Source organism: Drosophila suzukii, chromosome 2R (assembly GCF_043229965.1).
Source record: "Drosophila suzukii chromosome 2R, CBGP_Dsuzu_IsoJpt1.0, whole genome shotgun sequence".
Taxonomy (NCBI): Eukaryota; Metazoa; Arthropoda; class Insecta; order Diptera; family Drosophilidae; genus Drosophila; species Drosophila suzukii.
The window spans coordinates 18983520-19009827 of NC_092081.1; the positions used below are offsets into that span (position 1 = coordinate 18983520).

A 26308-nucleotide genomic window follows, 5' to 3' on the forward strand; every position below is an offset into this window, starting at 1 on the left:
GAGTGACACTTCCTGTTAGGGGCTATAAATTAAATGTATTATGCAACGCAATTGGAGTATCAGTATCTGTTAAGCTTTGGGATTGAGAAGATCTAACTGAATGATACAGTACTTTAAAATATATTCAAAATACTTTGAAATTTTTAAGTTAATAGTATAAGATTGCAAATATTTCGAAACTAACCATATTTTGGTTTTAACACAATGGCTATACACACACTCCTTATTTATAATTTACTGATGGGTTTGACAATGGGCTCCCTGAACTGTCCCACTGGAAAATCGAATCCCTTGCAGTTTCACCTGGTTCGTCAGTGTCAACGAGCCTCGGCGGATGATCCATTGGCCCTGGAAAATACCTCCTCTTTGCAGGATTGCGTTAATCTGGCTCATGAAATGCGGGGTCTGGCCTTGAACTACGCTCCAGGAGGAGCGAAAAGGAGGAAAAACATATACGATGAGAGGTCCTTTGGCAAGGAGAGTCAAAAGCAGCAGCACATACGGAGTCGTTTGAGTGTTTTCGAACAGCCAGGGGAGTTTTTCAACTGCCATGTACTGCAGTGTCCTCAGAATAATACATTTTCTGGGATGGTCAACGATAGTCGCTTCGATTACTATAGTTTATATGGCAGGCCAACAGGTTGGTGCTCTATAATGTCTTTTAAGATTTGAAATATTGCAATACTTCTGCCAGTTTTGCAGAACTACAGCTGTCTACCGGAGGTGGGTCTATTTGTGGTATACACCCAGCCCAGTGCCTACTTGAATGCCTCGCTGACCTGCTCTAACTCCTCGGAGTATACTGGTAGTCTGGCCCACATAGCCTCCGAATACAGAACGAACTCCTTGGCGCAGTGGTTGCTGGAGTTCAACAGAAAGACCAAGCCCCAAGGAGAAGAGACAAATGTCTTTCTGGCTTATGTGGGTTTGGCGTACAACAGCTCCACTTCCTTGAGCCCCCTGGATTTCCGGAACTCCCAGCAGGAAAGCCTGCAGTGCTTTCTTTACAGGGCCTGGGATGCAGGTCATCCTCGTCATGGGTGGGTTGACAATACATTTTAGCTACTTATCTTAACTTACTGCATGCAAATTACCAGTCAGGAGCTGACCAATGCGAGCTGCGTGGCCCTGACGTCGCAGGGAACCTGGCAAACGCTCAACTGTGACCGGGAGCTGCCCTTCATCTGCGAAATCCACACGGCCAGGCCAACTTCCACCTGGGAGCATTCCGATTCCGAGCTGGACATAGGTCCAAATGCAGTCTTTGAGTGCAAGGGCAACGATAACGATTGAGTCTATGGCAGCATGGATATTCGCAGCCGTTTTATTCACTTAAGCAGTTTTCAAAACACAAAAGCCAAATATAGTTAGGGTTCTACGGTGTTTGTCCTCCACTCGCACGCCTTGAGGAAAGTGTAGTATCTAGTGTAGATGCTGGACAGGACCACCGGGAGAAGTGCCGTTTAGTGGTACTTGTAGTTCCTGTGGTGCTTCAACTTAGTGTAGTTAATCATATAGAAGAAAGTCATGCTGGCGACGGTCAGCTGGAAGAAGGGAGCGATCCCGGCGCGCTTGGGGAACACGTACTTGTGCTGCCAGCGCCACCAGGCACGGCTCACGGCTCCGGCCAAGGCGTTAGGGGTCTTGTTGCGGCGTCCCAGCCAGGCTCCGATCTCGCCCAGCTTCACCTGTCCGAAGGGCACATCGGCTGCAAGGATATACGGGCAATTATGTAAAGCAGCGAACATTTTTTCGGGCAGTGTAAATGTGCGACCGCCGCAAAATTACGTAATTTCGCGAACTCCTCGCGCGGTACTCACCTTTGCCGTAGAAGCGAGCGGGGTCGTAGGGCCCGTGCACCTTGGGGTTGTACTCAGCTGGATAGTCACCGAAAGCCATCTCGCTGGTTTAATTAAAATAAATTCTCAATTCGGATTCTTATGAAACGGAAAATTTACGCCTGCTACTTACTCGTTCGATACCAAGTATGACCTGGTGGAATATACCAAAATATACTGGCTAAGTCTAGGGTGACCACTTTTGAAACTATTTTAAACATACTTATCAGGGGCTCTTCTTTCTAAAAAAAATACTTCATATTTATTTATAAATCTAAGAATAAGGACACCTTTTCCATTTTTCAATGGATGTTAAAAAAAGTTAAATGGAAAATAATCAAAGCTGTGTCTAAAACTAAGCTAATTTGGAACAAGTGTAGGTATATGGTTTTGTAGGTAAAATGGCTTTTAGTTAAGTAAAAATGTGGACATGTCCAATAATGGCTTGGAAAAGTTCCATGTTTTAAAAATGTTAGATCTTGACGTGATTAATTTAATTTTTTAAATTAATATAACGTTTAATTTGAACATAATATTCCTATTCTCTAGTAAACAGTATTTTTAGGTTTTCTTCCACCATGGTCCAACAACACTTGCCACTTCGGGAGCTTGCGCCACCTGGCCACACTGCAGTATATACAGAAATCAAATAGGATTTTTGCATTCGAATTGGAGTCCAACTGAATCAAACGGAAAAGCGCAGGGTAAACAAAAACAATGAAACTGGAGGAGCTGCTGACCAAGGGATCCTCCTCGCCGCCGGAGGACGACGACGAGGACGAGAAGGTGGAGCTGAAGCCGCAGAAGGCGAGCAGCGCCACCGCGGACGAGGGGGCGGAGAATGCGGAGGATGCGGCCGAGGATGCTGGCGAAAAGGAAGGCGCGGGTGGCAAAAAGAAGGGCACGCGCAAGAAACGCTCCCTCAATTGGGAGGAGGCCGAGCGGGGTCTGCTCCTCGAGGTCATCAAGTCCAAGGTGGCCTTCGTGGAGAACCGCAGTGTGGACGCCAAGAGCATAAAGGCTAAGCGTCTGGCATGGTCGCAGATCACCAAGCAGTAAGTTGCGCAATTGAGGGAGGAAGATGGAGCTCCTGTTCTAATGATTCCCCTCCCCCACCCCCAGGTTCAACGCCCTAAACTTCCGCCACCGTCTGCTGGAGCAGATTCAGGTGCAGTGGCGCAGCATGAAGAACTCCGCGAAGCGGGAGCACCAGCAGAAACATCCGAAGACGGAGGCCCTGGAGGGCATGCGCATGATCGAGTTTCTGGAGGAGATGCAGAAGGACCCGGTCACCTCGCGCAGTCAGACGCGCAGCGCCAACATGAATGGCACCCTGAAGAAGGAGCTTCTCGACATCGACGAGGATGAGGACATGCCGCTAGCCGCTCTGCCCAACTCCACGAACGCAAGCGAGGACACGCTGCAGACCTCCACCATAGCCATTCCCTCGCCGCCGCCCTCCACCGCCGGCGGGGATGGGGACTCGCAGCAGGAAGGCACTCCCGCCCAGCCGCCAGCCCAGCGACGCAAGCGGGCAAAGGCCAAGCAGTCGCCCTCGGGCGCCAAGACAGAAACCTCCGCCGAAACGGGGGAGGAGAACGAAAAGGGATCAGGTTCACCGCGGAAACGGCGTCAAAGGAATGTGAGTTGGAACACAAGTCCTTTTTTCGTACCAAAGTCCTTTATAACCAGATTATTAGTTAGTATATTCTTATTGAGTTTGGCACCATTGTATTTAGTCGTCCCACTTTGCAATCTTTAAAGTTAATGCTTTCCTAAACCCACAAAAACAGAAATACATCCTATTCAGCAATAGTATTCACAATAATAGTTCTCTAAACCTTACTAATATTTCTTCTTTCGCCAGCTCTCACAGGCCCAGTCGCTTTTATCCGATGAGAACGAGGCCTCCAACAGCGTGGCTCCGATCAGCTCGCACCAACAGTTCTCCCTGGGGGCCACACCAGTGGCGGACGCGAATAGCCAGCCACTGGAGCTCGTCGCCGCTTCCGAAATGGAGCAGAAGTACAAGCAGGACCTGTTCCGGCTGCTGAAACAGGCCCGCCTGGCCGAGATCGACTACGCCCGACGGGAACACGAGCAGAAGCTGCGCTTCGAGCAGATGGAGCAGGAGGTCAAGATGGCCTACTACCGGCAAGAGCAGGACCTCAAGCTGCGGCACATGCGCGAGGAGCACGACATCCGGCTGCGGCAGCAGCGGCGGGAGCATGAGGCCCGCCTGGGGATCTACTCGCTGAAGGGATGTGGCTTAAACGGAAGCATACAGGAGCAGAGCTCGGCCAAGTGCAATGCCAAAGCGGACTACAACAACGTCCACGAGGGTCCCGGGCCATCGACCAGTGCGGAGGGGGCGCTGGCGCTCAATGCCGCCTGCAATTAGGGGCGTGGCCGTGGCCGTTGGCTCATATGCATATACAATACGAATTGCCAGCAATTAGCGTGTAAGGGCATTTAGAGGAAACATCAACAGTACTTTAAAATTTAGCTTGAAATACGTTTAGCGAAATGTAGCTCCGGTCCGATCCGGTCAGTTGGAAATCCGAATATCCGGATACGGATACGAATACTCATCGACACACTCAAGTTGCCACACGGACAAATGGACTGTTGTTTTTAGTGCATTTCGCACCAAACGAACTCACAGACATTGCATTTTCAAGAAATTAGTATTATATAATTGTATCGGTATCAGTTAAGAACAGAACTCCGGGCGAAGAGATCAATTCAAAACGCGGTTGTGTCGTCGAAAACAAACTCAAAAATACTCAAGCACAGACTTTGAATATGTTCCCCTTTTGCAGAACGCAATTTACTCATCAGTCAGTATTCTCTATGGCCACTGTATTATTTTTATATATTCACTTTTTTTTAGTTATAAGTTTTTTTTAAAGAACTACCATTTATACATAGGGGTGCAACCATGCCGTAAATGTAAATCCATGTATGTTTGTTCATACATAAACGAAAACTTTTATAATTCGTGTAATCATAAGTTACTGTACGTCGTGTTGTATAGCGCTGTAATATCCTGTCACTTGCTTCAGCTTAATAAATACCCTATATCGGGCGAGAGCGAGGTAAAATTAAACCATTAGATAATGAAATACAAATACATAGTGTGTAAACAGTTGGGACGTGCGTTTTAATGGTCTTGATAGATCCCGAAAATTTATCAAAGTTAGCTAGTCAAAATATTTCACTAATTCACAGCTTTGTAATAGACATTTCTATACTCTTTTACCACAAAATTGTATTTAGAAAATCGTTATCAACCTTTGGAACCACAGAAATCTTTATAAGTAGCGCAGAATGAAGGACCTGGACGGCTCCCTGGATACCCTGGAAAATGCCCGCTTCAATTACGTCTATGTAAAGGCCATTGCTAAGTTGGGAAAGGACTCGATCTTCACACACAGCGAGCTGGTCAGCATAGTGATGCTCTACCATAAATTCGTCCTGGTGAATGGGCCAAGAGCTAAGTACATGACCATCGCGCAACTCTCTATGATAATGGAGCTTTTGTTCGAGATTGAGGATCGCGAACTAAGTGCTACCATTGTGTATAGAATAGCCCATACCCCGGGATCCAGGTCTTCGGATTTCTTTCCTGACAGACATGTGCATTTGGATTCCTTTGTGAGGCTATTTACCATCTACTTTACCAGAGATCTACAGGTGAAGATGGAGTTTGCCTTCTCGGTGAGGAATTTATAGTGTAATTTTGATATCAAAGTGAATACGACAGACCTTTATTGTAGATCTACGATAAGTCCGATTCCGGGCAGTTGAATGGCGAGGAAGTGGGGTTCTTCGTTAAAAAGTTTTTTGACTGCGAGGACGAAGACGAGGCCGCTGAACTGCGAATGGTGAGACGAATTTCCTCTATATGTATTTCACTAGTTTATAAATTCTCATTCCTATAAAGGACATGAAGGAAATGCTCTTTCTTAAATTCGATCTAGACAAGGATACCAATATTGCGATGGAGGAGTATTACGAAGTGGTTCGTCAGCAGCCGGAGTTGCTGGAGTGTTTTGGACGCGTCTTTCCCCCGAATCCTCAAATGGAAGTCCTTGCGCTTTGCGCCAACGTAATGTCCTGGTTCGATGACTCACCCAATCCTAGGCTTATGACCAGTCCTGAAACTGGAAAGGCAGTTATTTAATAGGAAGCTCATAAACGGATCTTAAGTCAAATCCGATAGTAAAATTGTGAAACGTGTTGATATAGATTATTAGAAACCAATAAAATGTACAAAAAAATATTACAAAAAAACTACGGAAAGGCTTTCAATATTTGTATGTTACCCCAGCAAAAGCGTACGAGGACACCGAAACTAAGTAAGTTACAGCTTTATTAATTTTTGGTCTTAGAATTTATAAACTTTGGGCATTTTTTTCTCTTGTTTTTAAGAGTTTCTCAACATATTTTTAATAATATGACCGTTATTTGTATCGATATTTGATTAATTCTAAAATCACTGATTTGACATCGTTAATCGATGAAATGATCGACTAGTCGATTGAAGTTGGAAGGGAATTGTTTACAACCTGTAAGCATTCCAAAACATTTAAATCAAACGCTAACAGAATGGCCACGGAGGAGCACCAACGTCTGGCCAGCATAGTGAAGAGCTGTCACGAGAGCTTGCGCCAACTGACGAAAGAGCATGGTGCCAAGGCGGCCTGGCAGGAGCACACGAGCCCCAGGAATGCCAAGCGGCTGGCAGAATACGCCAAGGCCATGAGACAATTGGCGGCCATATGGGAAACCAACGAGGGAAATGTGGAGCTCCAAGCTCGGAGCCGCATCAAGTGGGCCATCGACTACATCACCAAGTACTTCTTCACCGAGGGAATCTATCTACAAAAGCGGCAGAGGGAGCAGCGTCTCCTGGAATCCTACAGAGGCGAGGGCCAGCTGGGCGAGGTGGAGTGTCGGCTGATGGAGGAGCCACCGGACAGGCTGCATGTCCTGGATGTGGGCAGCTGCTTTAACCCCTTTTCCAGTGTTCCGCACCTGGAGGTTACTGCTCTGGACCTTTGCCCCGCCACCGAAGATGTGCTGCAGGCGGATTTCCTTAAAGTGGAGGTGGTGCCCGGCATAGAAGAACCTGCTCTGGAGGCGGGCAGCGTGAAGCGGCTCCCAGCGAACCACTACGAGTGTGTCATCTTCAGCTTGCTTCTGGAGTACATGCCCAGCGCGGAGCAAAGGCTGCAGTGCTGCCTCAAAGCTTACGATCTGCTCCTGCCCGAGGGCATTCTGGTGCTCATCACCCCAGACTCCCAGCACGTGGGCAAGAACGCCCACCTCATGAAGAACTGGCGCTACTCCCTGGCCAGGATAGGCCTGTTACGGGTGCGGTTTGAGAAGCTACCGCACATATCGTGCATGGTGTTCCGCAAGGCCATCAGCCGGGAGCTCTCCCAGCATTGGGCGAGCATTCACCGGGAGGAGGGCATGTGCGAGGAAATCCGAATACCGCAGGACGATAGCTAGATAAGATACAAGCCTCATAAATCGATGTAAATATATCCATGTCTACTTGTTTATGGCTTAACTTATCTGTGTTAAGTGCGAGTTAATAATAATGGTTGACGATTTATCTACTATCTATAGATGTCGTAAATGGACAAATGCTATTGCTTCTGTTCCGACTGTGGGAACAGGGCGCCGACTCCCTGCCGCTTCTTCATGGCCGAGGTCGCGCCCTGCGATATCTTCATGATGTTCGGTGGCAGCGGCTTCTTCCGATCCGCCTCCCATTCGGCTCGGTGGAGTCGCTGGCGATGCTTGTACATGTTGGCGTTAGAGAAGAACGTCATGGGGCAATTGGGGCACGTGTATAGAACTTCGCCGGTATGAGTGGATGTGTGTTCCTACAAATATGGTTAATAAAAATCAAAGTCCCCATTCTGATTGGCTTTAAACTCACCCTAAGATCTTGAGGTCGCTTGAAGGCCTTCTCGCACATCCCGCACTTGAACTTGCGCTCGCAGAGATGGTTGTGGTAGATGTGGCGCTTAAGGGCCCTGGAGTTGGTGGATGTCTTGTTGCAGATGTGGCAGCGGTGCTCGTCGCCCGGCGGCTCGTGCACCGTGTTCATGTGCTGCTTCAGTCCGGAGAGATGGCGCAGCCAGGTGCCGCATATCTCGCACTGCACGGGATCGGGCTTGGGACGCGGCTGCTCGGAATGTTCCAGCTCGTGGTGCTTTTTGAGATTCGTTTGCGAGCGAACGGTCTTGCCGCACTTATCGCAGATGATGGCTGATTCCGGGTCGTGCATGTAGCGCAAGTGTTCCTTCAATTTGCGCTCCGTGGGGATCCTGAAAGCATTAAGAAATCAGTTGGGAGATCGGTTGCATGGGCCACCTACTTCTTGTTGCACTCTGGACAGGAGAATTTGAACTCGGACTTGGGCACGTGCTTGGACACGTAGTGGTAGTCTATGGCCGACTTGGTGATGAAGCTCTTGGGGCATTTTTCGCACTGGTAGACCGGCTTTTCCTTTGGCTCCGCCTTGACGTCCGGGTTCGTGTGCGTCTGCTCGTGGACATCCAGGGCGCGCGAGTCCTGGAACACCCGTCCGCACTGAGAGCACATAAAGTGCTCTGGGTTTTTGTGGACCAGCACATGCTCCGCCAAGGCCTTGCGGATGTGGAACTTTTTCCCACAACACTCCATGTAGCCAGCTTCGATGTTGTGGGAAAGCCGCTGATGGCGTCGCATGTCCGCAAAGTTCTGCACCAGCAGATTGCAGATGGTGCAGGGAAACTTCTTGAAGAACTGCAGGATAATCTCATCGTACTCGTTCTGCTGGAGCTTTCGACGCTCGATCTCCTCGCGACTCAGGCGAACGGGTGGCACCAGCGGCTTCTCCCGCTTTCGGTACTTTTTGGGCTTCACCACCACCCGCTTGGGGATCTCGGCGTAACGCTCCTCGGGCTCAATGTCGGGCAGGCTCTGGTCGGAATCCTCGGCACTGCTGTCGCTGGAGGAGCTACCGCTGTCGTCCGTGCCTAGGACAGCCTCGGCAGCCACAAACTCCATGTCATTGTTGTCTTTAGCATTGTCTTCTTCATCATCGGAGTCCAGTTCCTCCTTCTTTGGGGAAGCAGGGGGCTCTGGCTTGGCCTTGGGCGGACGACCACGTCTCGTGCTCCTTCGCAGCGGGCGGCCCTTGGTCGGTTGGCTATTCCTCGCTGGTTTACTTGAGCTACTCTTGCTGTCTGAGCCCAGAAAATCTGCTAGAGGTACATCCGAATCACTGTCCAGTGGCTGTTCGTTTTTAATGCGCCGCTTTGGGTGCGGAGATCCGTCGTTTTGGCCACCCTGCCGCTTGGAAGCAGATCTGGTTTCCGTGTTGACCGGGTCCTCCAGAAGCTCCACCTTGGGCAGCGGCTCCAGCTCGTTGACCTCCACCTTGACCTCGCTGGGCGCAAAGAAACCCTCGGCCAGGGCGTCCAGCTCCACGGAGTACAGCGGATTGATGACTTCCTCCGTCTGGCCAAAGAATTCGATGGGCACGCTCTTGGAGTCGCTGCTCCGCTGCTGGTGCAGGCCGGAGACCCGCTGGTGGAACTCCTCGAAGCTGCTGATGCAGTCCCAGCACTCTCGGCACACCGCCGCATCACTGCCCGCCGTAAGGACCTAAGGGATGGGAAGATCTTGATCCTGAAGCACCCGAACTTGCAATTATGGCGCACAGCTTACCTCGGGGAACGAAAAGTGCTTGTTGATGGTCGCCCTAATGCCCAGACGCACGCCCTCCGCGGACTGCAGGCCGATGCCGGCATCGGAGGAGACCAGGCATAGGACGCAGGCAGTCATGATGTAACCGGATCCACTTGCAAACCCCTAATCCCGCTCCATTACCACTCACAGTTTTTGTTTACGAATTTGCAAAAATTGTTTTCCAAAGCTAAGCAGGGTTGTCAGGTCTGCGCAATTATGGAAGGCCCAGAAACCAACCGATAGGTGTGTGTACAGGCTATATTGCAAACGGTCTCTTTAAAATATGCGGTTTGTGACATTGATAACTTATAGAAGTCACACCCGGTTTGAAATATTATTTTGGTATATACTAACAACATTTCACATACGGTCTTCTTAAGGGGTGAGGAGGGTGTGGTCGCTAAGCTAGCGGTGACCCCAACCACACGTTTTGGAAAGACCGTACTTTTTGGTATATTTAATGATAAAAATGTTGTTTCTTGGGAAAAAATACCAAAACACGCACATTGTGAAACAGCTGTTGCGTTGCGTCTTTCAGAATTCACAAGATTGACAGTTTTAACCATTTTAAACAGCAATAATAACGCTTTTGACCCCAAAATGGTCAAGCCAAGGAGCAAGGAGGATCGACAAAAGGCTAGGAGCAGTGCCAAGGCAAAACAACACTGGCACAAGCGGGGATTGGCCTCCAAGAAGGCTTCAAAGATCCTGCTACAGCTGGCAGCCGAGGATCCCGAAAGAGACGCCGATCCTGGCCCATCAACCACGGTAAGTTCGGTGCATTATATAGGGATATATTCATTTTGGCGACATTTCGAGTTCGCGTCGGTGGTACGCGCAGATTTTGTTTTCCCGCGAGTGGTGACCAGGTGGTGGTGGGTGCTCCATCGGGCAGTGCGCAATCGCCGGCCCCCAATACCCCACATTCCCAGTGAATAGTGAAAAGTTCCAGAAAACCAGCTCCAGCCAACTGAATCATTGCTGTCTAGACGGAATAGCCAGAAAACCACGAAATCCCCATCCAAGAGGCCAAAGTATTTCATTAATAACCCACCAAGCATGGAGAAAATCTGGAAGAAAGTGTGCGAGCACCACGATGTCCCGGAGCAGGTGGCCAACGAGTGGTTCGCCCGCATCCAGCAGCACTTGAGCTCTGAGGATCCGTCTCGCGCCTACCACAACTGGCAGGAGATGATGCAGCGCAAGTTGCCGCATCTGGCGGGCGTGGCCAATCCTAACATCGTGCTGGCCGCCTTCTTCCAGTACTACCACTTCGATGGCAACCGCAGCTGTGCCGAGCAGAACTGCGAGGTCTTCGAGGAGTTTTGCCAAGATGCCGTCATCGAGGATGTGAGTAAGAGTGCGCCATGAATGAACCTCTCTATCCGGAGTGTTTTACCTTGAACAGGATCACGCCAAGAGCCTGGTGTGCAATTTGCTGGGACGCAAGACCCCGGAGAACCAGTTGACCTGGTGCCATGACGACGAGGCCAACTTGCTCCAAGATGTGGACCTCGTGGTGCTTGCGTAAGTATCTGTACAGCCATCTTCCGCTTATTTCACTTTTATTTTGTCCCACTCAAGTGCCTCACCAGAGGAATACAAGCACTATACGACTCTACTCCGCTCGGAGTACGCCAATCTGGATGATGCCACCTACAAGGCCATGCGCATCAAGGTGCTGGAGACCCTATTGATGATACCCTCCATCTATGCCACCGGGGACTACCACGACAAGTACGAGGAGCTGGCCCGCGCCAACATACGCAGCGAGATCAACGAGCTTAAGAAGCAGTAGACTAGAGTCGGGAGTCGGAAGGATCGGGATGCGTAGGGGCTGCTTTGTTTACTGCTATTGAGTTGTGTACTTACCGGCCGTTTTACCTCGTTTGACTGCAAGGCACTCGTGTATTGAAGAGCTACCTTCTCTGCCGAGCATCTACTTAATTTTACTCCTAAGTCAAGTGTAATCAAAATCATTTTCCTAGTTAGTGTGTACGCCTAGATATATATGTACGTAAGCCCTGTAGACTCCAGCTCATAATAAACTTGATGTAAATGATGTACCAAACATGTAGTTTTACTCAAAGCCTTTAAAGAACCAAAGAAATCCGACAACGCAGTAAGTAGGAGAAGTAACTCTAAAATTACTTTTCTACAAATACGATCAAGTTCCATGCGGATAACGTTAAACAGATTATTTCCCCCAAACAGGTTGTAACACTAGAAACAGCGGTCTCCAGTACAAGTTCCGAAATGCCGAGAACAGTGGGGCAGAATGGCTTCAGGAAGATAAAAGACTCCAAACCCAAGGTAACTCATCGAAATTTACAGATAATCCAATTATGGCGTGCGATTTTCTACAGATCTCGGCCAAAAAACTAAAACGTAAGGCAATGCAAAAGAAGAAATTTGATCGCGAAATACTATCAAAGATACTGGGCTCAATAAAAAAGAAGTACAATGTCCAGAAAAATCCTCAGATTAGGCGCAGATTGGACTTCCGCAGTAAAGAATCTCCCAAAAAAAACGTTGTCCTACCCAAACCGAAATTCTACAGACCGCAGAAGGTAAAGCTTGTACGATATTTAAGATATTTAATTTATGTTTGCCTAATGTGAAATTTAGGCGACTGCAATTTCTACCGAAAATCAGAATGACACCATTGAGGACGGGGAAGTCGTAGAAGATTTGGTGAGCAGCGACGACGATGACTGCGTGTTGCTGGAGACCCCGAACGTCTCCATAAACATAGAAGATGATGATGAGCCCTGCACAAGTGATAAGCTCTTAACGGATGTAGTTAAGGATTGCAAAGGCGAGGCGGCTTTGCGAATAAAACCAAAGACGGAAAATCCAGTGTTGTACTCCACAGTCTTGAAGACGGATTTATCTGAGTCCATCATTAACTTGGATGAAATCTCCGAAGAAGTGGCAAGCGCAGTTGTGGACAACAACGATTCAGTAATATTTATTGAGGACACTATTGGCACAGAAGACTTCATCCCAATCCCATCATATTCGCCGCCGCTGCGGAATGGTAAGAAGAAAAGGAGGAGTGTCAGACTGGCGGAAACACCCAAAAGGAAGACGGCACGGATGAGTGACAGTCTTTTCACCACTGCCGAAAAGAAGAAGCTTGGAGATTATAATAGGAACACATTTAATCCCTCGGAGGAGGCAGGAGAGACTTCTGATAAGCCAAAAACGAATAAGAGGTCTATTATCATCGATGGCAGCAATGTGGCCTTTGCGTGAGTTCCCAAAAGTTAAATTATAGTGAGATTGTACTAGTTTTCTTGTTTTTGAACAGCCATGGACACTCGAACGTCTTCTCATCTGAGGGAATAAAGTATTGCTTGCAGTACTTTGAGAAAATAGGGCACGACGTCAAGGCTGTGATTCCAATGTTCAGGAGAAACATCTACAAGTCCTCGAACCCCGAGCTTCTCGATAAGCTGCACAAGGAGGGCAAGATAGTGTTTACGCCGTGCAAAAACCTTCACGGCCAAATGTCTTCCTCTTACGATGATCGGTTGGCTCTCTTACAAATCCCATGTTTCGCTTTAAAATATCCTAACTTCTCTTTTCAGCTTCATTTTGCAGCTGGCATACGAAAAGAATGCTGCCGTCGTTTCTAACGACAACTACAGAGACCTCATTGACGAAAATCCTGCCTTCAAAAAGATCGTGGAGAATCGCGTCCTTGGCTATTCGTGGTGCGACGATATATTCATTCTCCCCAAAGATCCTTACGGCCGCTGGGGACCCACACTCGATGAAATTTTAAGATGCTAGTGCATTTAGTTACTTCGTCAGAAATCCTTTTCTTATTTGTGTTTAAATTAGTTTAGTTGTGTGCTCAGTTACTAGCCATAGTTGCGGTTAATTTAACTTTCTCTTTCTGATATTATCTTAAAAATAGAGTTTAGTTTTTGAAAACTCATAAATTATTAAGAGTCATTGAGTCGTTTTCATATACGCCTTTTTGCGGTCCATCCAACTCTTTTTGCCTGACATTACTTTTCAAGTAGTTTTTAGTTGGTCGGAACTCAAAAATTATTATGCGGCGCTTACTCAGTTTGCATTAAATAGTTTTCAATTGTAAAACTTAATTTTTATGCCTAACTGTGTAAATATATGGCGATTTATTTTCAAAAATGTTATTGTAAAATCCCGCACTAAATTAAGCAATTCTCGGGGAGCAGTTTATTTACATAAGCAAACTGTACAAGTGTTTCGTATGGTGTATAGATAAGAATAAATGTAAGATTCCTCCGAATCGCAGTGCTGAGTTACACCACCGGCGGCTGGCCGTTGACCAAGAACACTGTGGTGGTGGTGGACGTGGTCGTGGTGGCCACGTTCGCCTCGTAGACCGGCGGTGGTTCGTTGATTCCAGCCGCCAGGTTGGGGTTGCTCGCCTCCAAGGTGGTGGCTATGGTCAGGGTGCTGTCCTGCTTTCGCTCGCTGAAAGCGGCCTCGTCGTAGCTGGGCGGCAGGTCCAAGGTCTTGGGCAGCACACTGATCTCGTCCTGGGTATTTAGGCACACGTTGCTGACTCCGCCGGAGCCGCCGTTGCAGTTGTTCGTCACATTAATCTCCATTTGGCGACGGGCTGCGGGAAAAGAAAGATCGGAATAGGTTTTAAATATTGCTTTTCCCTTCATAATGCTTTATATATTAGCTGTAGCCTTAAAAGTATCATTGGAACTTTCCAACAAAACTTAAATAACTCTAAGCCAAACTGAGCAGTACCTTAAGTATAATAAGTAGTAAGTAGACATTAATTATAATAAAATATAAGGCCATAAACAGAGGAGTTTTCATTTAAAGTTCGAATGAGCCAATACAATTTTCATTTACTTGTTGCTCAAGCAAAATGAAGCCGTTTGGTTATGTTAACCGATGGCTGATAAAAATAGTAACATATCTTAGCTCAACTTATTAGTTGAAAGAATAAATATATAATAATATTAAATCTATGGTCTACTTCCTGTTAATTTTTTTAATTTCAAAAATCAAATGACCGTTGGACGTAGGCTAACAGTAACCGTTTTGGCTGTGCTCTGTTAACCGCCAACTGTTAACCGCTGACTGCCAGGGGCGTGGCCAGCTAACCGCAAAGGGGTACTCATTACAAATACCACTGTTGGGGCCTCTTATGTATTTAATTTACTCCTAGTCCCAAGAGTTGTACGCCGTATTTATTAAGTTGCTAAAAATATTTCTTCAAAGATAGCAATCCCCCTTGATAAGACTGAGGCTACGCCCTTAAGCCCGCTGTTGGGTCAGCTGCTCTGACGTCAGTCGATCAGCTGTTGCCGCCAACGGAGGCCCACAAAACTTGAAGCGCTGCGATTTAATCACAGACTTTGGTATTTCAACACCTACGCGCCGTCGAAGAAGCGGCGCCACCTGAAGCGCACAGAATCGAGTAAGTGAAACCATGCTTAGGCATTTCGACTGCCCAGCGGCTCACCTTCAGCCAGTTGTGTTTACATAATGACGTTGGCCAAATCGCCGAGGTGAAAGTTTAGCTGCATGTGAGCACGGGGAAATGAATGTAAAGGGGAAAATGTAAATGAAAATTTTGGCGGAGCTGCAACAGGTTTCGAGGTCTTGAATTGGCCAAAATCTCTGGGCGAAGGGCAGAGTTCAAAGTGCACTCGGTGACTCAGCGACTCAGTTAATCGGAGGTGAAAGCCCGGAGGTTAAGTGCCATTAAGACACCTGTTGATTTCGCAAAATTTAACCGAGAAAACTCTATTTTTCAGCTGGAGGAGATGCTGCTGCGACGCATCCTGGGCTACGGCGTCGTGGGCGCCGGACTGGCCTCAACCGGCTGGAGCCTGCACACCAACGACTACGATCCCAACTCGCTGGGCATCGTCCGGCTGTCCCGATCCGCCGCCGCCGTCGTGGACGTGGCACTCACCTACAAGAGGGAGCTCTACTACAGGGAATGGGACAAAGAGACGCCCGAGTACAAAGCGGAGAAGAGCCGCGTCCACAAGATTGCCGCCGAGAAGCTGCTTCAGCTGATCTGCACCAACAGGGGTGTCTACATCAAAGTAGGCCAGCACATTGGCGCTCTGGAGTACCTGCTACCCAAGGAGTTCGTGCAGACCATGAAGGTCCTCCATTCCGATGCGCCGCAGAACCCCATCGAGGACCTGTACAAGGTGATCAGACAGGATCTGCGCTGCAATCCGGAGGACATCTTCGACAGCTTCGAGCGTGAGCCCCTGGGAACCGCCTCGCTCGCCCAGGTGCACAAGGCGCGCCTTAAAAGCGGCGAGGTGGTGGCCGTCAAAGTGCAACATCCCTACGTCAAGGGCAACTCCCGCGTGGACATGAAGACCATGGAACTGGCGGTCAATGTGCTGGCCCGGATATTCCCCGACTTCAAGATCCACTGGCTGGTGGAGGAGTCCAAGAAGAACCTGCCCATCGAACTGGACTTCCTCAACGAGGGCCGCAACGCCGAGAAGGTGGCCAAGCAGTTCGAGAAGTACTCCTGGCTGCGGGTGCCCAAGATCTACTGGGAGTTAAGCACTTCTCGCGTCCTAGTCATGGAGTATCTGGAGGGCGGTCATGTCACGGACCTGGACTACATCCGACGGAACAAAATCGACACCTTTGCGGTGGCCAATCGCATTGGTCAGCTCTACTCCGAGATGATCTTCCGCACTGGCTTTGTTCACAGTGATCCGCATCCGGGAAACATCCTGGTAAGACGCACCCCGAAAGACAGCCTGGAAATCGTTCTTCTGGATCACGGGCTGTACGCCAATCTGACGGACAAGTTCCGGTATGATTACTCCAATCTGTGGCTCAGCATCCTCAACGTGGACCGCAAGGGGATGAGACAGCACAGCGAGCAGCTGGGCATCAAGGTATATATGAGAGCTAAGATCTCCATTTGAATCCGTATAACTTATCTACTGTTCCTTTGATCCAGGGTGATCTTTACGGGCTGTTCGCCTGCATGGTGACGGGACGACCTTGGGAAACGGTGATGCAGGGCCTCACCAAAGTCAAATATTCCAAAGAAGAGGTAGGTTCGTCCAACCCCAAAGACCTTTCAAGTTACTAATGGTATCCCCATTTCGATTCTGCAGAAGAACACGCTCCAGAACAACACGTCGCTGGTGCTGCCGCACATTTCCGACGTGCTGGAGCAGGTGGACCGTCAGATGCTGCTCATCATGAAGACCAACGATCTGATTCGAGGCATAGAGGCCACGCTGCGCACGCAGAACCGGATGACTGCCTTCTGGGTCATGTCCAAGTGCTGTGTGCAGAGCTCCTACGCCGAGCAGCGGACCCAGCAGGCCGCCTCCGGCTCCTCGCGGATCCTCTGGCTGCGGGTGCGCGAACGATGGGAGCTGTTCAAGCTCAACTGCTACTACCTCTACCTGGGACTGATCAATTTCGGTTTCCTCGAAGCACTCAAGCAGGTTATTTAGGCTAAGCAATGTGGTGCCCCCATTAAAAGTACAAAACCCATGACGAGTCTGGAAAAGGGAAGTTACCTCGTTGTCTCTGCTGGGCGAGATTCCGGGCATTGAGCTCCCGCTTGCGTTTGGCGCTCTTCGGGGGAGAGAGTGGAGCATTAGCATAAGAATTTGAATGCTTTCCATTTCGAATGGGCTTACCATGATCATGGCCAGCGGAAAGGCGATTACAAATAAGAAGACCAGCACAATGTAAACCACGTAGCTGGGATAGAAGAACATGTACGGACCACCGTAGCCGCCATCGGTGATCCAAATGGTAACGGGCGTGGTGTAATTGTAATCCCCAAACGAATCCGTACTCTCAGTGGTTACAGCAATAGCGTTTAGCGATAAAGTGGTATTACTCAGAAAAGGGATGACTGTTGTATTTATGGCAGGAGCCATGTTTAAATTGGGTATTAATTCCGCGCTGATTAAGGCGATTTTTGATAACTAACGAATTTTAGAAACTCTTTCGAAGACAGCCGTTCCCTGACGAACCGACGAACCCGACTGAACTACTAGCCACCGAATTGATAGGACATCCGGGCATGGGTCAGGCACACCAGGCCAAAAACCAAAACCCCAAGAACACACATATTTGCTTTGTAATCATTAGCTGATAAGGTGACAAAACCAGTGTCGAGCCAGGGCTTTGTTTTTTGTTCGTCGTCGCAATTTATCTAATGAGGCGATATGATAAATGTGCGCAAATAGATATATGTCTGAGCGAAGGCATAAATATATATTAATGTCGTTCATGATTTATGGCGGCCGTTCTCTCTCATCTCAAGAACGAGTTCAGTGGCCCATCTGGGGCAAATATTTATGTTTGCCCACCAAGACTGCCCCACTAACCACCACCGCCAGCTACTCACCTGGTTCCTCCTTCAGGGGCTGCGACATCGAAGAGTACGAGCGGGAGGCAATCAGCAGCACCTGGAAGACGACACTTGGTTGGGATAGTACGCGGCGAACTTGTTCGATAGTAGAGCCAAACTCACTCGCAGGAGGAAGAGCAGGAAGCTGAGGACGCACAGGACCAGGAGGACGATACCCAGATTATCCATTTCTGTGAAATGACCCACAAGTTGACCCAACGAATGAGTTGTTTTGGCCAAAAACGTAAACCGTGATTCACCCTAAAGCCTTGGGCACATGTCAAAGCGATAAGATATACGATATGACCGAGCTCTGATTACATTTTAAGCAGTTGATGGACTTTTTAGCACCTTGGCCTCCGGCCGCAGGGGATCCCTTCCAGACTAATGAGCAGCCGCTTGCCAAATGGCCAACTCTCGGATTGTGCAGGCCCAGTTATCTCGGCCGGATTGCAATTTATGTATGTGCCGGCTGTTATCTCCTCCGGATTCTGTCCGTCAGTCAGTTGTTAACGCTTAATTGAAGCTAATCTAATGGCCCGTTGGTTTTGTGTACCCTGTGTTCCCTCGCATTCCGGCCAAAGAACGACCCTTGACCCCAGAGAAAAACTCGCAGACACTTCTTTTCCAACACAAATATATGTATTTCCAATGTTTCCCTTTGATTTGAAATCAATTGAACGAATGAAAAGCATCACACGAAAATTCTTAAATACTTAAGCACTACCAACATCGATTTCGAGATAAATATTTCATTGAATTTTCAAATAGTTTTGTTGCTGATGTCAGATTATGGTCTAAATAAACCCATTGTATTTCGTTTTGGTTTGCAATGCATATGGATTGCAGCTCGAATAATATTCATATATGAATATGAAATTGGCACACTTTGTTTTTCATTGTTTTTGCATATGTGGTTTATATTTACTGATAATCGTTTCTGAATTTCGCTAGTGTTCGCAATTGAATTTCCGCTGCCTCGATTGAAATTGCATTTCGCATTTCGCAATTCCCAATTAATTTATTTGCGATTTGTTTTGTTTACCATTTCTCGTCACGCTCGCCACGCTGACGATTTAAGGTTGTCCATAATAATGTCCACTATATACACGGGTATATATTGCGTATTTGTGTAGGATATATCGTATATATATGGCAGCGAAAGCTTCCTGTTAACCAGTAAAACATTTTCATCATGCCTCTCGTGTTCTATTTGCCTCCGAGCTTAATTGAAATCAAAATAAGAAAACAAATGAAACGCAAACACCCGGGGCGGGTGTGTGTCCGCATACAATTGGCAGCCACTGTAGAAGGTGTCGGTTGCAATTAATGGGCTCCGACCATTGTTAAACATTAAACTTTAATTAGCTGCAGTGTCCGATTCGGCATTCCTGATTGGGGGACTCCCCTGCCATCCACCTGTGTAAATAGAAATGCGAAATGGTAAATAAAGGACTGGTTTGCTCAATGGCTAAGTGAAAATATGAATATGCATGCTCACTCTCGCATAAAAATCACACAGAAAATGTATTTTAATTTTTATGCACGGTCTGTGCTCATAAAAAATTCATATATGTATATCCTCTCTCTTTGGCTTTTTGTGGCTTTTTTGCCTACATAATTCCTTAAAGGTATCCTTTTTCATCCTCAAGAAGCTACAGTTTCGTACACAACGAAATTGGTTTCGAAAGATAAATTCACGTTGACATTTTAATTAATTTATCCCCCCACTATGCCTTGTTAATAGTTTTGTTTTGCCTACGAGTTTACAATGTTTACTCAAAATGCCAGCCATACAAGACCTTAATCAAATAAATACGTATGAATACAAGGCCCACGCACAAGGTAAAACTGGGTGGAAATTGTTGCAGGAACACACGACACAAATCAATTTGCATAAGGATAGAACTTTCCAACTTTTAGCATCGAGAGAAAACTTTGCTTTGTGGCAGGCGCCATAAGCAAAAAGGACGATGGGTATGCACGTATTTTGTATGGGTGGTTTGTATATCAGTAACAATTAAAAATAAAAAGTTTTAACAAAAATAAAAAACAAATACTGTAAAATTTATTAGGTCAGGTGCTTTGTCTAATGTTATATGATACGATACGCACTAATTTTAATGACTAGCCCTTTTGAATGTTTATAAATAAATATTAAACTAAGCATAAATATTAAGAACTAAATGAGATATATCTTGTCTTTTAATCTGCTTACTCTTTTAAACATTAAGAGCTTTTTAAAAATTATTATAGAAATTATTAGGAAAATATTTAAGTACAAATATTTGGCTTTGCTTAAATAAAGAAGTTAATCTCTTTAGAAACAGTCCCATAAGATATTACAATATTAGTATTTTTCAAACTTTAAACTACTTCATGTATTGAATAGGTATACATATTTTTGTATCCAACTATTAAGCACTTATAATAGGTCTATGTCTGACATATAAATAAAATATAAAAGTATTATTTATAAATAACCAATACTATCTTGAAGTCTATCTCCTTTAGTCAATAGTGAGATCCTTTGCTCTACAGTACCATACTATACAATACAATACACACCTTTCAATCTTAATTAGATCTTTTTACTTTTCAGCATAGCAGAGTAATAATCTACATAAGTCAATCCAAATCTCTTGGTTGTATAATTAAGGACAGTAATCTCTCTATCACTATTTTTCTGTTCAGCTGAATGCCAGCAACAGGCTGAAGATACTCGTACCAGTCCACCTGTCAGGTTGTCAGCACGTATATCATGATTTGTGGAACCCGGGGACTTAAACGTACCACCCCCCAAGACTTTAGGCTCAGTTTGAAATTAAATTTAAGGTATCTGAGCGTCGAATCTGTGGCATTTTCGGCCTCCTCTGCCTTTTTCCCCTCCCCCTGCAAGTGTGTATTAAATTTTAAATTCAAATTTATGAAACTGCAGTAGAGAAACCTTCATGTCTGATTTTCATCTCAGCAGAGCAATTCGTTCAGAACTCAAATCGGAGGCATTTGCTCGATGCTTTAACAATTAGATAGCATACTTTTTGGGGCAGAACCAACTACCAAAAAAAAGGGGGAAACTTTCGTCCTGATCCTGAACACTTTTATGTGGTGTAGGCCATTTTCGAGTGTGGAAAGTTGCTCAGCTGGAATCAAGTTGTTAGCACAATTAGTAGGGGGCGTGATGTGATGTGATGGGATGTTGTGGGCGTGGCCGTTGGCGGCTTTCATTATCGAAACGTGCTTTCACTTTGTCCATGAATGTTGAGCGAAATTAATTGCCGGCGGGCGGTTGAATGCCGTCCCAGCGATTGCACAAAACTTTTGTTTGAATAATTTCATTAAGATTAATTTTCGGCAACAAAGGATCTGGAAAATTATAATTTATAATTAGCAGCCAGCGCAAGCGGTTCTGTTTGTTTTTCGCCCAGCCAAGGGAGATTTTATTGAAAATTGTAATTATGATTTTGTGTGCGTTTCGTTTTTGGGATTTCGTTCCTTTTTTTATGTTTTTAAATTTGTGCAAAAAGTTTTGTGTACATGGGCCATAAATGGGGTTTTCCTGCCGCAAAAACAAATTAAACTGGAGTCGAACTCCGATGGGAAGGCGAGGTCAGAGGAAAAGGAAGGCGCTGGACAATAAAGTTTAATGAATTACATTTTACGCGAGGCAAGGACGAGCGGAAGGACATCGAAGCCAGCTGCTGGTAATCCTTGGACAAACAGCCAGCGAATCGAAAGCGGGGCAAAAAGTCGAGAGGAAATGAAAATATGTCGACGGAAATGAGCATTGACGCCGTTGTCGTGACCCAGACATCCCGACATCGAGTTTCGGGTTCCCGGATCCTTCGTCCTTCGTCCATCGTCCTTCCTTTCCTTTGGTCAAGTCACATGCGCTGATTTCCCGACTGGGCGGCAGCGGGTCCTTTGGCCCAAGTTGCCATTTCATCATTGTCAACGGCCGCAGAACATCGAACAAACAATAAATATTGTAAACAATTTGTTTGGCCTGGCTGGGGAAATAGAAAGCCATGGCAAATATTTGCCCACGCCCGAGGCAGGCCGAAGCGGAAATCGTTTCCTCCAAGGATCCAGAGCCTGAGAACCGAGCAGGAGTCGTTGGCAGGGGCTGCTCCGTAAGCCCTTCGGGGCCATAAATTATCATCATCAGCAAATGGCAATGTGGTTCATCCTGTCGCCGCTTGCCTCGCTCACAATTTCCAATTGCCATCCGGCCGCTGCGATTCCCAGTCCCCCAATCCTCCATTTCTCCAGTTCCCATCCCAATCCCAATCGTAGTCCCCCTGAGTTCCCTGGAAAACCCAGCCACGTAGGTAATGCGGCATTAATTAAATCAAGCATCATTAAGCGAGGGCGTGGCCTGTGGGCGTGCTGCGGTTGAGTTCTAATGGCAATTGCATTCGGTTTTGGATTCGGATTTGCAGTGCACCGTGGTTGGGAGCACTTTAGCCCGGTTAAACTGTCAATGACAGACCGCAGGGAACTCGAAAGTTTGATTTGGCGAGCTCATTAATTTCGGGAACTTCTTGGGGGAGACCACAGAAATAGGAAAGTTTCTCTTTTTTGAGATTTAATGTGGAACGGCAAAACATTTCTTTGGAAACATTTTATACACTTAAAAAAAAACCAAATTAAGCAGTTTCAACTTTTCACAAGAACTATGAATAACAAGGAGTGAATACATAGATTTAAAAGATAAATTTTAAATACCATCTATAGATAATATATACTATTAGTTGTACAGAAGAAAAATATAGTCTATTTTAGTTGTTTAATATAACTAAAATTGTTTAGCTACAAAATTCTGACAAGGTTTATAAAGAATTCTTCCACAGATCAAGCTAAAAAGATATGAAAATATTGTCTATGTATCATATCTTTTATTAGTACCATCCTTTCATTCTCTACTTTAACTTTTTCCTGTGCAATCTTTGGGCAAAGTGTAGGTGTCTTTTTATTTTATCTGATATTGGGCTGGCCATGAAATTGCGCCCACTGTCCAAATGGTAAATTGAAAATAAAAGCTAGCACACAAAATGTTTTAGCTTCTGTGGGCATTGCGTAAAATTTCATTTGCTGAGCACGGTTTTATGGCTGGCGCTTCTGTCTAACTGCTTTTGCCCTGTGTGAGGACTGGATTGGAGTGGAGTTGAGTGGAGGGTGCCCAATTGGCCATGTCGAAAAATCTAAGGTAAAATGATTTTTCAATGAAGCACAGTGGCCCGTGGGCAGAAATTGCATAAGTAGCTCAGTTGGCCGTGGGCGTGGGCGTGATTTGCGATGAGTAAGCCAAGTGGGTGTGAGCCATGTTTTTTGGGCTAGCAGCCTCTTTAGTGCATTGTCTTTTGGCCAAGCGGAATTCCACAGGGCGCCTGGCAAATGGCCAACAGCTGGCGGAGCCACCGGGTGCCGCTCCTTCTGGGAGGAGGTTAGACAACACCAAATGCACTTGGCCAACACCCACGTATTCGAGCAAACACATTGGCAACATGCTACACGCATAGTTGTACACTGGGAGGAATTGGAGTGAGATTGTAGGATGCACTTCCTACTTATTAAATCAGTAAACTGAAAGCCAAGATCACGGATTCAATTAAGTTGCTCTAAATGTTCCTTTTTCTGATGTATATAAAATATATTTTACAAGCAGAAACGTTTAAGTACTAACATTTATTTATTTAACAATAACTAACCATCAAAAAATTACATTTCATATTTAAAGAAATCTTTAAAAGCTTAAATTTAAAGAATTTTGTATATAGTCTATGGTTTTTGGAGTTAGATAAGTAGCTACTGTTCAAACAAACATGGTATATGCCATGTTTATAATTAGATATTTTAACAACAGAAACAGAAACAACATAAAACAAGGAAGAACGCTATAGTCGAGTACCTCGACTATCAGATACCCGTTACTCAAAGGGAAATGGAGATATGCAAGCAGCAAAGCGAGATTAAAATGCGCCACCTACCGGCGGTAGACAGATTTAAGCGTTATGGGCGTTAGAGTGGGCGTGGCAAATTTATTTTTGGATCAATCGATAGGTATTGACGACACCAATACATTTCAGTTAAAATTTCTTATCTAGTATGCAAATTGTGGGCGTCACAGGTTTTCGCGGTTTGTGGGCGTTTAAGTGGGCGTGTCAAACTTTTTTTTAGGTCAATCGATAGGTATTGATGAGAACAATACATTTCAGTTAAAATTTTCTATCTAGCATAAAAACTGTAGGAGTTACAGTTTCGGGCGGTTTGTGGGCGTTAAAGTGGGCGTGGCAGTCTACTGAAACAAACTTGCGCTGCTTAAGAAGCTCAGGAATCTTTACGCCAAATCTTAATAGCCTAGCCCTCATAGTTTCCGAGATCTCAGCGTTCATCCGGACAGACAGACGGACAGACGGACAGACGGACATGGCTAGATCGACTCGGCTAGTGATCCTGATCAAGAATATATATACTTTATGGGGTCGGAAACGCTTCCTTCTGCCTGTTACATACTTTCCGACGAATCTAGTATACCCTTTTACTCTACGAGTAACGGGTATAAACATCATTGAACTTAAAAGGAAACTTTAGTTCCAAAGGTCATATTTGGTATCCCTCTATGAAATACATTTAATATTCAAAGGATTATTTAAAAGCTTGAACCATAAGAGAATGATCTTATATATTCCTGATATTTTCAGAGCATCATTTCAAAACGGATTACCAGGATATTTTCTTTGAAGTCTAAGAATTTAATAGGACTGTAATTTAAAAGTCAACACCAAGAACTTCTCTCAGTGCATCATTGTAGACATTAAGCCTCCGGGGCTTAGACGGTAGGCTTTGGACGCTTTGGCTGCCAGCGAGCAGCGGAGCATGGCCAAAATGGGAAAGTGGAAGTGGAAGGGGGGTAAGGTCTTGGGGATGTAGAGGATTCCCAGCCGAGGAGCATCCTATTTATTGCCACCGCTTGTAGCAGTCATTACTCACTCGGCACAAGGACCGGCTCTTTAAATTTCATTTGGTAAATGTAATTCGATTTAAGTTCCGCTCTCGATTTGCCATTTTTGCCGCTTGCCATTCTGATGGCAATGAATTTTTCATAGTTTCAGCTTGGCTTTTGTGCTCTTTGTTGGTCTGCATTTCAATTGAATGGGCTGGCAAACAAAAAATCCTGAAAAATAAAACGAGAGCAGCATGGAAAGTTTAATACAGGAAAAAAGGGAGGGGGAAAAACAAACGGAAGTGCATGTTTTGCATATTGCTTTGAGCCCTCAACAAATATGGAAAATTTCCTGCTGTCGGTGGGTGTGGCTGTGGGTATGTGCGAAAATCAAATTTGCTGGCCCTCAGCCTCTGAAGGACCCCCCCACTCCCAAGCCCCAGGATTTTCCAACACCCAACCTCAGAACACCGCATTTCATTTGTTGCCAGCAATAGTCCATGCAAACAGCGAAACTTGACTAAATGCAATAAACTGACCAAGTGCCAGGCCATTTTGCCACTGTTGCGGTCCCGAAAACCCAGAAAACCCAGAAACCCATCCATCCACCTACCCAATCCCACAGAATTTCGCTGGCCAAGCTTTGGGCTAAGCTTTGCCAACTCAGCGGCATTTTTGTACCCGGCACTCATTGAGTTCAAGGGTGTAACAGATACCAGTACGTATACAGGTCCTTAAAAGTATTCATGATTTGTGAGTAGGGGATCTATAAACATTTAGTAAATAGGAAAAAACTATTATGAACTAAAGAGGAGAAACAATAAACGTATAACTTTCATAGCTAACACAATTGATTTCAGATGGTTTATTCGGTTTTAACACAATTTATGATTTATAAATATAAACCAAAGGATCTCTGAAGCCTTAGAGAAGAGGTCAAAACAATTTGGTATACGGAATTTGGTATCAGGATAAGAAAGAGCGTTAAAATATAACTAATAGATTTGAGATCGTTTAGGTATGATCTCTGAGCCCTGAGAAACTGGGAAAGGAATCGGGATTTGGGATATGGACTTCTATAAATAAGAATGATCTATATTGAAATAACAAAGTAATTTATCATTTAACAGATTTGAGATCATATACGAGTATTGTTAGAGTTGACAGCTCTTGAGCCTTAACATTTAGTTTGACCGTTGGAATATAAAGTTTGTATTACAAACTGAAGTATTTATTTTAACCATTTGCCAGAGAGTAGAAGGGCAAGATTTTAGCACTTACCAGAAGGCAAGTACAAATGGGAAAATCATGATTTATCAGGGGTATCCCCTAGTCGACTTTTACCCATCTCCCTTTGTTCCGTTTTCCTCGAATAAAATGCAATTT

General features: G+C 45.8%; 11 protein-coding genes across 13 annotated transcripts in view; 7 read left to right on the forward strand and 4 right to left on the reverse strand.

Moving 5' to 3' along the window:
- Nucleotides 1–189: 189 nt before the first annotated feature.
- LOC108008638 (uncharacterized) lies at nt 190–1394 on the forward strand. The gene is made up of 3 exons (XM_017072517.4): nt 190–640; nt 695–1040; nt 1098–1394. Exons 1-3 carry the CDS (start codon nt 205–207, stop codon nt 1291–1293), a joined length of 978 nt encoding a protein of 325 aa, XP_016928006.2. The 5' UTR covers nt 190–204; the 3' UTR covers nt 1294–1394.
- On the reverse strand, nt 1290–1990 carry ATPsynF (ATP synthase, subunit F). Its single transcript, XM_017072518.4, has 3 exons — nt 1972–1990; nt 1821–1903; nt 1290–1708 (listed from the first exon to the last, which is right to left on the reverse strand). The coding sequence occupies exons 2-3, from the start codon at nt 1897–1899 to the stop codon at nt 1464–1466; spliced, it is 324 nt and encodes a 107-aa protein (XP_016928007.1). The 5' UTR covers nt 1900–1903; nt 1972–1990; the 3' UTR covers nt 1290–1463.
- A 459-nt stretch (nt 1991–2449) lies between these two features.
- LOC108008361 (uncharacterized) lies at nt 2450–4989 on the forward strand. Its single transcript, XM_017072198.4, has 3 exons — nt 2450–2893; nt 2961–3480; nt 3706–4989. Exons 1-3 carry the CDS (start codon nt 2556–2558, stop codon nt 4237–4239), a joined length of 1392 nt encoding a protein of 463 aa, XP_016927687.2. The 5' UTR covers nt 2450–2555; the 3' UTR covers nt 4240–4989.
- Nucleotides 4990–5050: 61 nt separating this feature from the next.
- Nucleotides 5051–6095, forward strand: LOC108008818 (calaxin). The gene is made up of 3 exons (XM_017072724.4): nt 5051–5558; nt 5618–5725; nt 5785–6095. Exons 1-3 carry the CDS (start codon nt 5169–5171, stop codon nt 6022–6024), a joined length of 738 nt encoding a protein of 245 aa, XP_016928213.2. The 5' UTR covers nt 5051–5168; the 3' UTR covers nt 6025–6095.
- Nucleotides 6096–6365: 270 nt separating this feature from the next.
- Samtor (S-adenosylmethionine sensor upstream of TORC1) lies at nt 6366–7471 on the forward strand. The gene has a single exon (XM_017075032.4). The coding sequence runs from the start codon at nt 6450–6452 to the stop codon at nt 7356–7358; it is 909 nt and encodes a 302-aa protein (XP_016930521.3). The 5' UTR covers nt 6366–6449; the 3' UTR covers nt 7359–7471.
- LOC108010188 (transcription factor grauzone) lies at nt 7380–9806 on the reverse strand. The gene is made up of 4 exons (XM_017075031.4): nt 9573–9806; nt 8236–9509; nt 7795–8185; nt 7380–7738 (listed from the first exon to the last, which is right to left on the reverse strand). Exons 1-4 carry the CDS (start codon nt 9687–9689, stop codon nt 7499–7501), a joined length of 2022 nt encoding a protein of 673 aa, XP_016930520.2. The 5' UTR covers nt 9690–9806; the 3' UTR covers nt 7380–7498.
- A 288-nt stretch (nt 9807–10094) lies between these two features.
- Nucleotides 10095–13875, forward strand: LOC108009266 (probable ribonuclease ZC3H12C). The gene is made up of 6 exons (XM_017073470.4): nt 10095–10361; nt 11808–11906; nt 11960–12163; nt 12222–12847; nt 12907–13128; nt 13187–13875. Exons 1-6 carry the CDS (start codon nt 10194–10196, stop codon nt 13389–13391), a joined length of 1524 nt encoding a protein of 507 aa, XP_016928959.2. The 5' UTR covers nt 10095–10193; the 3' UTR covers nt 13392–13875.
- LOC108009269 (uncharacterized) lies at nt 10382–11664 on the forward strand. The gene is made up of 3 exons (XM_017073478.4): nt 10382–10943; nt 11002–11120; nt 11178–11664. The coding sequence occupies exons 1-3, from the start codon at nt 10653–10655 to the stop codon at nt 11389–11391; spliced, it is 624 nt and encodes a 207-aa protein (XP_016928967.2). The 5' UTR covers nt 10382–10652; the 3' UTR covers nt 11392–11664.
- On the reverse strand, nt 13757–18392 carry LOC108009268 (uncharacterized). 2 transcript variants are annotated; one of them, XM_017073476.4, is made up of 3 exons: nt 18100–18392; nt 17974–18034; nt 13757–14211 (listed from the first exon to the last, which is right to left on the reverse strand). In XM_017073476.4, exons 1-3 carry the CDS (start codon nt 18163–18165, stop codon nt 13889–13891), a joined length of 450 nt encoding a protein of 149 aa, XP_016928965.2. In that variant the 5' UTR covers nt 18166–18392; the 3' UTR covers nt 13757–13888. The 2 variants fall into 2 exon arrangements, with proteins under 2 accessions (XP_016928965.2, XP_016928964.2); XM_017073475.4 differs by lacking the exons at nt 17974–18034; nt 18100–18392 and adding exons at nt 17132–17189; nt 17255–17633.
- Nucleotides 14874–17108, forward strand: Adck1 (aarF domain containing kinase 1). Its single transcript, XM_017073469.4, has 4 exons — nt 14874–15030; nt 15371–16492; nt 16558–16653; nt 16718–17108. The coding sequence occupies exons 2-4, from the start codon at nt 15380–15382 to the stop codon at nt 17063–17065; spliced, it is 1557 nt and encodes a 518-aa protein (XP_016928958.2). The 5' UTR covers nt 14874–15030; nt 15371–15379; the 3' UTR covers nt 17066–17108.
- Nucleotides 18393–18596: 204 nt separating the features above from the next.
- LOC108009267 (uncharacterized transmembrane protein DDB_G0289901) overlaps nt 18597–26308 on the reverse strand; it is a 32781-nt gene continuing 25069 nt past the window's right edge. For both annotated transcript variants that reach the window (XM_017073473.3, XM_017073472.4), the window contains exon 8: nt 18597–19395. The gene's annotated coding sequence lies outside the window, so the exon portion shown is untranslated. The remainder of the gene's footprint in view (nt 19396–26308) is intronic.

What these genes read in the sequence shown, in the direction of transcription:
- LOC108008638 (XM_017072517.4), top strand. Translation starts at nt 205, where the DNA reads ATGGCTATACACACACTCCTTATTTATAATTTACTGATGGGTTTGACA. An exon ending in TTTATATGGCAGGCCAACAG is followed by an intron (nt 641 to 694) that starts GTTGGTGCTCTA and finishes TACTTCTGCCAG; the next exon opens with TTTTGCAGAACTACAGCTGT. An exon ending in GCAGGTCATCCTCGTCATGG is followed by an intron (nt 1,041 to 1,097) that starts GTGGGTTGACAA and finishes GCAAATTACCAG; the next exon opens with TCAGGAGCTGACCAATGCGA.
- ATPsynF (XM_017072518.4), bottom strand. Translation starts at nt 1,899, where the DNA reads ATGGCTTTCGGTGACTATCCAGCTGAGTACAACCCCAAGGTGCACGGG. An exon ending in CGCTCGCTTCTACGGCAAAG is followed by an intron (nt 1,709 to 1,820) that starts GTGAGTACCGCG and finishes ATATCCTTGCAG; the next exon opens with CCGATGTGCCCTTCGGACAG.
- LOC108008361 (XM_017072198.4), top strand. Translation starts at nt 2,556, where the DNA reads ATGAAACTGGAGGAGCTGCTGACCAAGGGATCCTCCTCGCCGCCGGAG. An exon ending in TGGTCGCAGATCACCAAGCA is followed by an intron (nt 2,894 to 2,960) that starts GTAAGTTGCGCA and finishes CCCCACCCCCAG; the next exon opens with GTTCAACGCCCTAAACTTCC. An exon ending in GGAAACGGCGTCAAAGGAAT is followed by an intron (nt 3,481 to 3,705) that starts GTGAGTTGGAAC and finishes TTCTTTCGCCAG; the next exon opens with CTCTCACAGGCCCAGTCGCT.
- LOC108008818 (XM_017072724.4), top strand. Translation starts at nt 5,169, where the DNA reads ATGAAGGACCTGGACGGCTCCCTGGATACCCTGGAAAATGCCCGCTTC. An exon ending in AGATGGAGTTTGCCTTCTCG is followed by an intron (nt 5,559 to 5,617) that starts GTGAGGAATTTA and finishes CCTTTATTGTAG; the next exon opens with ATCTACGATAAGTCCGATTC. An exon ending in AGGCCGCTGAACTGCGAATG is followed by an intron (nt 5,726 to 5,784) that starts GTGAGACGAATT and finishes ATTCCTATAAAG; the next exon opens with GACATGAAGGAAATGCTCTT.
- Samtor (XM_017075032.4), top strand. Translation starts at nt 6,450, where the DNA reads ATGGCCACGGAGGAGCACCAACGTCTGGCCAGCATAGTGAAGAGCTGT.
- LOC108010188 (XM_017075031.4), bottom strand. Translation starts at nt 9,689, where the DNA reads ATGACTGCCTGCGTCCTATGCCTGGTCTCCTCCGATGCCGGCATCGGC. An exon ending in AGCACTTTTCGTTCCCCGAG is followed by an intron (nt 9,510 to 9,572) that starts GTAAGCTGTGCG and finishes CCCATCCCTTAG; the next exon opens with GTCCTTACGGCGGGCAGTGA. An exon ending in TGTCCAGAGTGCAACAAGAA is followed by an intron (nt 8,186 to 8,235) that starts GTAGGTGGCCCA and finishes TAATGCTTTCAG; the next exon opens with GATCCCCACGGAGCGCAAAT.
- LOC108009266 (XM_017073470.4), top strand. Translation starts at nt 10,194, where the DNA reads ATGGTCAAGCCAAGGAGCAAGGAGGATCGACAAAAGGCTAGGAGCAGT. An exon ending in ATCCTGGCCCATCAACCACG is followed by an intron (nt 10,362 to 11,807) that starts GTAAGTTCGGTG and finishes TCCCCCAAACAG; the next exon opens with GTTGTAACACTAGAAACAGC. An exon ending in AATTCTACAGACCGCAGAAG is followed by an intron (nt 12,164 to 12,221) that starts GTAAAGCTTGTA and finishes TGTGAAATTTAG; the next exon opens with GCGACTGCAATTTCTACCGA.
- LOC108009269 (XM_017073478.4), top strand. Translation starts at nt 10,653, where the DNA reads ATGGAGAAAATCTGGAAGAAAGTGTGCGAGCACCACGATGTCCCGGAG. An exon ending in AAGATGCCGTCATCGAGGAT is followed by an intron (nt 10,944 to 11,001) that starts GTGAGTAAGAGT and finishes TACCTTGAACAG; the next exon opens with GATCACGCCAAGAGCCTGGT. An exon ending in GTGGACCTCGTGGTGCTTGC is followed by an intron (nt 11,121 to 11,177) that starts GTAAGTATCTGT and finishes GTCCCACTCAAG; the next exon opens with TGCCTCACCAGAGGAATACA.
- Adck1 (XM_017073469.4), top strand. Translation starts at nt 15,380, where the DNA reads ATGCTGCTGCGACGCATCCTGGGCTACGGCGTCGTGGGCGCCGGACTG. An exon ending in GCGAGCAGCTGGGCATCAAG is followed by an intron (nt 16,493 to 16,557) that starts GTATATATGAGA and finishes CCTTTGATCCAG; the next exon opens with GGTGATCTTTACGGGCTGTT. An exon ending in TCAAATATTCCAAAGAAGAG is followed by an intron (nt 16,654 to 16,717) that starts GTAGGTTCGTCC and finishes TCGATTCTGCAG; the next exon opens with AAGAACACGCTCCAGAACAA.
- LOC108009268 (XM_017073475.4), bottom strand. Translation starts at nt 17,500, where the DNA reads ATGGCTCCTGCCATAAATACAACAGTCATCCCTTTTCTGAGTAATACC. An exon ending in TTCCGCTGGCCATGATCATG is followed by an intron (nt 17,190 to 17,254) that starts GTAAGCCCATTC and finishes TCTCCCCCGAAG; the next exon opens with AGCGCCAAACGCAAGCGGGA. An exon ending in CGCCCAGCAGAGACAACGAG is followed by an intron (nt 14,212 to 17,131) that starts GTAACTTCCCTT and finishes CTTTTCCCGCAG; the next exon opens with CCCGTCGCCAAATGGAGATT.